Source organism: Henckelia pumila, chromosome 2 (genome assembly GCF_033568475.1).
Source record: "Henckelia pumila isolate YLH828 chromosome 2, ASM3356847v2, whole genome shotgun sequence".
In the NCBI taxonomy this organism is placed as follows: domain Eukaryota; kingdom Viridiplantae; phylum Streptophyta; class Magnoliopsida; order Lamiales; family Gesneriaceae; genus Henckelia; species Henckelia pumila.
In genome coordinates this window covers 28,329,947-28,335,456 of record NC_133121.1, presented here as the reverse complement: position 1 = coordinate 28,335,456, position 5,510 = coordinate 28,329,947, and the positions used below count along the sequence as shown (strand labels likewise).

Below are 5,510 nucleotides of genomic sequence, written 5' to 3'. Positions count from 1 at the left end.
CGTCTCCCATTCTTCTATTTTCAGAAGGATTTTCACTAGAAGAATTTGATTTACACAATGATTTGTACATATCCTATCCAATCAACCTTTGAAAGGAACTCCTAATAACACACTCTAAATTCAGATCACTTTCTCATTGAGTTACAAAAAAATAGAAATTTCAGCAATGCTTCTCGTAAGCTTGTTTGCTTGAACACTACGATTGATCTGCTGTAGCAACTGTGATAGCAGTTATATTCGATCTGGATTTTGAATTAAACACCTGAGAGCTTGATGATCTTAGATTCTTTGAATGCGTGCGTGTGCGTGTCTCTCAATGATGTGAATCAACGAGTATTTATAAAAGATTTGTCCAACGTTCAAAAATATATCCGGTGAGGATTTGTTCCAGATATAGCCGATACTTGAGCACATCATGCCACATGTCTTCGTCCTCTTTCCGAAAATAGTACTAAGGTAGTGGAACAATTTGAGTGTTGTCGAGTATGATTCCCAATGTCTTTATTTCCACCAACTTATTTTGGCTTTACCTCCAACAACTTGGAATAATTTAGAATGATGTTCAGACGACTTGATTGATCTGGTATGGCTTGTGTTTGATCCAGTCTGATTGTCTTTGAACTGTTTGGATATTTTCATCTGGTCTGATTATTGAAGTATTTGTTCTTTTAAGGATCTTCAATTCACACTTCATGTTTATCTCAGATCAAATATTATACTTGGTTTTATTTAACTGATCTGCTTGTTGCATAAATATCATCATCAAAATTTCGATTCTTCTTTATCAATTTCCCAAATCGGTTGGATAAATATCCTAGGAGTTCTATATATAAGTTTGGGCAACCCTCCTCCCTTGAGCTAGCTTTTGGTGTGAGTTAGGTCCAAGTCCATTTCTTCACGTGATATGAAAACTCGAGTCCACTGTTATGTGTTGGACTACCCATAGTTGGACCACCTGTTAATATCTCAATGCTCCATATGTTCATTGCTGGACGTGCGAGGATTTGTTGAAATATGTCCCACATCGGTTGGATAGAGTTACAGGGAGTTCCTTATATAACAAAGACAACCCTCCCTCTTTGAGATTACTTTTGGGGTGGAATTAGGTCCAATCCATATCTTAACATGGTATCAGAGCTCAGGCCCACCGGTATGTGTTGGATGCCCATATTGGCCGAGTGTTAATGTTTCCACGGTCTATTCGTTTCATTCCTGGGCGTGAGAGGGGTGCGTTGGTGCATTAATTATGCCGCACATCGGTTGGTTAAATATCCAGGAGTTTAATATATAGACTTGTGCAACCCTCCTCCCTTAAGTTAGCTTTTGGAGTTGAGTTATGTTCAAGTATTCTTTCAATTGAATCGGGAAAAAAAAAATAAAAACATTGAGACTAAAGTAGTGAAAAAGGTTCCTTCTAGGAAGCATTTTAGATTTTTTTTCTTTCACAAAATTTTCATACAATAATCCCAAACACTTTCTAAATTGATTCATCAAAGTCATTTGAGACTAAGGTAGTCTTTGCAACCTCTAAAAATAAGTGATTATGGAGATTCTCTTCACAAATTAATAAAGAAAATCTCCATAATCACTTATTTTTAGAGGTTGCAAACACTACCTAACTCCGAATCCTTGGGGCTAAATCGGATATTTCCAGAAATTTAAGGCCCAAACTATTATGGACGCGGGCCTATTTTATAGTTCACCAATGGCAACGGTGTAATCATTTATCGGTGGACGTCACGTATATTATCAAACATCCTTTGAAATTTCCCATGGCGAAGATGGGCTTTTGATTCGCGGCTTACATGGAACGCAACCGCGAGAGTTCTGCAGCCATGGAAGCTTCAATAGTAGTGAAGGTTCTTTTCCCCTTTTTTAAACCTTCGAGAACTGATTATTTTTGCTTTCTTTTACTGTGTGATGTTTTTTGTCGCTGTTTTTGTGATGAGTTGGTGGTGTTCTGAGTTGGAAGGCTACTTTACTGTCTGTGTTTTGTGTTTTGTGTTCTTTTTTTTTTTGTTTTTTAATGTTTATGAGTTGCTACTTCTCTGGTATTGTGAGTTTTTTTTTGGTGAAATCTATAGCTGGCACTGATGAATGCTTTTCTATGGTTTTATTTTTGTATCAATCTTGAGCGCATTTAAGAATTTATAGATGATTTAAATGGATGTTTAGATAACAAATTTCTGATTTTCTTTGATAATTTTTGGGTGATCTTTCATACTGGTATATGTGTTTCTTTTTGTTTCATTTCTGGAATATGATCCTAGCTTTTATTTGTAAAATATATGCTTTACTGAACACCGGTTATGTGCCCTAGTTTAATTATCTAAAGTTGTATTTGATGGGAGGATTTGGGTCAAGAGAAGAGGTTTGATTTGAGGAATGATTTGGAGATCTCAATTACCATTAGATTTAGCTCATTGGTTTTGAAATCCAACCAATATAAATTCATCCAAACAATCAAATATATTTAAATCATGGTATTGAAATCCATTATTTCAAATGTCTCAATCTAAATACACCGTGAGTTTTTTTTATTGTTTTCTCTATTTGATTCCTTTTCAAAAACTGGAAGTTTAATGTCTATTTGGTGCTGAACTTATTTAGCTTTTTGAACTAATGTTTATGTTGGATGTGTCCCCATATTTTGTCGTATTGATGACTTGTTTATGCTTTATTTAGATTGATACGTTCTAGAAATTATTTTCAAGCCATCTAATGCTCATGCAATGTATGAGAGATGGAGAGTGAGAGGAGAGGGAAAGGAAGGGAGAGGCGCACAACTTTTGCGTTTCTATGTAATTAAAATTTAAATTTTATGCTCATACTTTTACACAATTATTGAACACGTGAAACTAACGGGCTTGCAATTGAGCCATTGCTGACAATCAGTCTTCTTTTGATATACATGTCATTTAAGTTTTGTATTCTTACTGGTTGGTCGTTCTCTGATCACTAACAAATAATTAGTATCATCTGAGTTTCTTTAATTATGATGTACACTGTATTTCTACAGGTCAAATATGGGGATGTGCTCAGGCGTTTCAGATCTTGGATTTCTGATGATGAGCTGGATGTCAGCATGGATGGACTAGAGGAGAAGATACTCTCCCTTTTCAACTTACCTCAAAATATTTCTCTAATGCTAGCTTACATTGATGAAGATGGCGATGATGTGGCACTTGTCGATGATGATGATCTACGTGATGTTGTGAAGCAGGGGCTGAACCCCTTGCGTGTTACTGTCAAGCGGACCGCTGAAAAGAATGGCAGAAAGCATCATTCAAGTGGAACTTCTACTCCCTTGAAATTGCCTCAGGTGCAGAAACCGTTTCTGTATAAGAAAACTGCAGCGGAACCTCTGTGTGAGACTCTTGTGAAGCTCTCGATTAATTTTGCATCAAAAGTGTCGTCCTCGGGACATGATATTGTGGAGTTCATTAATTACTTTTCAGAAGTGAGCTCATCCTATTTGGCCTATATTTCAGAGTCCCAACCTAAAATGCAGATTCCCACCCACAGCGGTGATTCTGAAAAGGCTGCAGCCGCAACAGAAATGAAAGCCTCAGAGACGTCCACTGATGCTGCCCGATCAATGGTTCCACTAAATGTCGGATCTGAAGAGTTCATGAAACAAAATGAGAGTTTGGAAAAACTTGAAAATGAGAGCTTGGAAAAGGTTGAACCTCTGACAACCGTATCAAACAATGCTGTAAGACATGGAGATACAAGTGTGGTAAGCATGAAGGATTTATCTGCAACTGCACCTGGCTTTAATGCTGTGGGACTTGACTCACAAACTACCAATGCTGGCCAGCCTGTGAGTGATTCTTTGCAAAATTCAGTTACCACTGGCTAGCCTGCGGGTTATTCTTTACGAACTATCGATACTGAAAAGGCAATCAGTCCCCAACCTGAATTTTGCCAATATCAGAGTGACGGAGCTCAGGATCAAGCGCCCCCTCAGGAATGCACAGTTGTTGAAGTTAAACCATGCCTGTCCGATCTGGATAGTTATTTGGTTCGAGATGTGAATATATTTGATGATACTGTTCTGAGACCTTTAACTTCATTTACCAAGATTTGGCGAATGAGAAATACTGGTGTAGTTGCATGGCCCCAGAAAACACAACTTGTTTGGACTGGAGGAGATAAATTGGGCGACTTACTTTCTGTTGAATTAAGGTGAGAGAATTTTTGGCTTTGTAACTAATCCCCTTTGTCTGCATTATATTTTCTTGGTTTGTTTGTTCAAGATTTTATTTCATTTTGACAATTTCCGATGTGTCTTGTTCATATGCATTTGCATTATGGGATATACGGGCCAGTGTTATGAGTACTCTTCATTATATTTATTTTTCAGATTTGGATGCTTGTTATTCCTTAATATTCTAGTTTCTTTCGGTAACTGAATGATCAAAGTGCCTTTGCCTAGCAATAGTTGACTTCTCAAATGTTGAAATTTATGGTTAGACATAACAGGCTTCTTGTTTTTCCAGATTCCTGCTGCTGGTTTTGCCGTTGGCCAGGATTTTGATGTTGCAGTTGATTTCATTACTCCCGAGACTCCAGGTCTTTATATGTCTCGCTGGAGAATGGCCTCGCCCTCGGGCCAAGTGTTTGGGCAACACATCTGGGTTCATATTCAGGTTTCCCACCTTATTATCCATCACTGTAATTTTCATTGAATAATGTTGTCATTTTCTTATTTTGATTCTTGCTTTGAATTGTAGGTTAAAAAACATTTTAAACGGAGGCTACGCAGAAGATCAAAAATGTACTACTACCCTTGAAACTGCGACTTAACTGACTGGATTTCGGTTCCGTTCGAAGGTAATGATTAACCAATTGCGTAAGGTGGAAATTTCGAGCACATGCTCATGGATCTTGTCGCTGTGGCTCTACGGTAGCAAATAAAAGATCTACGCATATTAGCATAGTAGATAGATGCTATAAGTAGACGCGATGACTCTAGGAATCGACTTTCTTGCCCATGGGATACCTTTCCATTGATGTTGGATTTCTCCACTGACACGTTGGGGGTGAATTTAGATAGAACTGAAGTTGGGTATCTTTTCTTGGTTTGTCTACATGTTCTGGATGCAGCTCTCATGGTCCATGGAAGCAGATTTTTCCCTGTTCTGATGTAAACAGAATTGTTTTGGTAATTTGTTCGATCCATTTAACCAAAATTAACTTCTTTCTTTAGAGTAGTAGAATGTAGAACAGGTGAAATCAACTATTGCATGAATATATAATGGGTTCCAAATCCAATTCATGCATCTAAATTGCCCAATTTTATTTTTCTAATCAAACTTGATATTATCCTTATTATTTTTCGAAAGTGAAACAAACGATGAGTCACCGCAAAATATAGTTAAATTTACAAATATTCGAGGGTTTTGGTTCCAGAATCATTTTTTGTCCAGTTTGGGTTGTTTATGTGTAGCACAATGATCATTGTTGTAGTTAAAGGAGTATTTGCATAAGATTACATATTTTTGAAG

At 37.2% G+C, this 5,510-nt stretch overlaps 1 protein-coding gene across 2 annotated transcripts; it reads left to right on the top strand.

Moving 5' to 3' along the window:
- The first annotated feature begins 1,728 nt into the window (after window positions 1-1,728).
- Window positions 1,729-5,287, top strand: LOC140881867 (protein JOKA2-like). Of its 2 annotated transcripts, XM_073287500.1 has the most exons (4): window positions 1,729-1,859; window positions 3,020-4,188; window positions 4,503-4,652; window positions 4,737-5,287. In XM_073287500.1, exons 1-2 carry the CDS (start codon window positions 1,806-1,808, stop codon window positions 3,860-3,862), a joined length of 897 nt encoding a protein of 298 aa, XP_073143601.1. In that variant the 5' UTR covers window positions 1,729-1,805; the 3' UTR covers window positions 3,863-4,188; window positions 4,503-4,652; window positions 4,737-5,287. The 2 variants fall into 2 exon arrangements, with proteins under 2 accessions (XP_073143601.1, XP_073143602.1); XM_073287501.1 differs by lacking the exon at window positions 4,737-5,287 and having other exon boundaries at window positions 4,503-4,655.
- Window positions 5,288-5,510: the final 223 nt, after the last annotated feature.

Coding starts and splice junctions, on each gene's coding strand:
- LOC140881867 (XM_073287500.1), top strand. CDS start 1,806: ATGGAACGCAACCGCGAGAGTTCTGCAGCCATGGAAGCTTCAATAGTA. Junction 1,860..3,019: donor AAGCTTCAATAGTAGTGAAG/GTTCTTTTCCCC, acceptor GTATTTCTACAG/GTCAAATATGGGGATGTGCT.